This window comes from Octopus bimaculoides, chromosome 2 (assembly GCF_001194135.2).
Source record: "Octopus bimaculoides isolate UCB-OBI-ISO-001 chromosome 2, ASM119413v2, whole genome shotgun sequence".
NCBI lineage: Eukaryota > Metazoa > Mollusca > Cephalopoda > Octopoda > Octopodidae > Octopus > Octopus bimaculoides.
This window is the reverse complement of record NC_068982.1, coordinates 93,054,209-93,055,095: the sequence shown is the minus strand read 5'-3', so window position 1 is coordinate 93,055,095 and position 887 is coordinate 93,054,209. Positions and strand designations below refer to the sequence as shown.

Below are 887 nucleotides of genomic sequence, written 5' to 3'. Positions count from 1 at the left end.
ATTTCTCGTCTATAAGACGGCAATCGTTCGAGGGTCGGAAAATGCTTTACGGTATTTGTTCCGGTTTTTTATTCGCTTAGTTCAATCTCCACCAAGGTCAGTTTTGCTTTAATGCCTTCGGCGTCGATAAAATAAAACAGCAGTCAAGTACTGGAGACTGTGAGTTCGACTAAATCCACTCCCTTCAAGACTGCTGCCTTTGTGCATAAATCAGAAACAATAATTCTTCCTGATGCAAAACGAATAGCGGTTTTTTTTTTTATAACGTTTTGATATTGACATGTTCTCTTGTGACGTGTTGCAGTGGAGAAATGATTTGTTGACAGACTGGTAAAGAGCAGAATGTCATTCTAGTTCTCTAATGTGTTGATATTGTTTACTTCTATGTAATACTGTGTTGTAACATTGTTAGGTTTTGTACTAGAACACTGTTTTAATGTTCTAGTTTTAATGTTTGTGATGTAGAGATTAATTTCACAACTTCTCTTAATTTTTTACATAAACGATAGAAACTTGGATTTTATCACAATGATGACTTATGACTTTCATGGTGCATGGGAGAAGAATACGGGCCATAATTCCCCTTTGTTTCAACGATTGAATGAGAAACCTCCACAGTCCTATTCAAATGTGGTAAGTATATTATTATTTACTTGTCTAAAGCCCCTCAGTCTATCTATATATATATTAGCAGATGTCTGTGTTTGTATGTTTGTGCATAATGCCAATGAGGGAGTGAGAGGGGAGAAAAAGAAACAGAGAAGCAAAGTGAGGAAGTGGCTTTTTCTTTCTCCTCCTCTATCTCCTCATTCGTCACGTTTTTCGACAGAGGGAGAAATGCAAATAGTGTAAGTGTGTGAGTGAGTTAGAGAGAGAGAGAGAGAGAG

The 887-nt window shown here is 37.0% G+C and overlaps 1 protein-coding gene across 1 annotated transcript in view; it reads left to right on the top strand.

The window, feature by feature from the left end:
• The window catches only part of LOC106874265 (chitotriosidase-1), a 35,335-nt gene that overhangs the window by 18,563 nt on the left and 15,885 nt on the right, over window positions 1-887 (top strand). Inside the window, exon 5 of the mRNA XM_014921926.2 lies at window positions 466-633. Within this exon, the coding sequence (XP_014777412.1) occupies window positions 466-633 (168 nt within the window). The remainder of the gene's footprint in view (window positions 1-465; window positions 634-887) is intronic.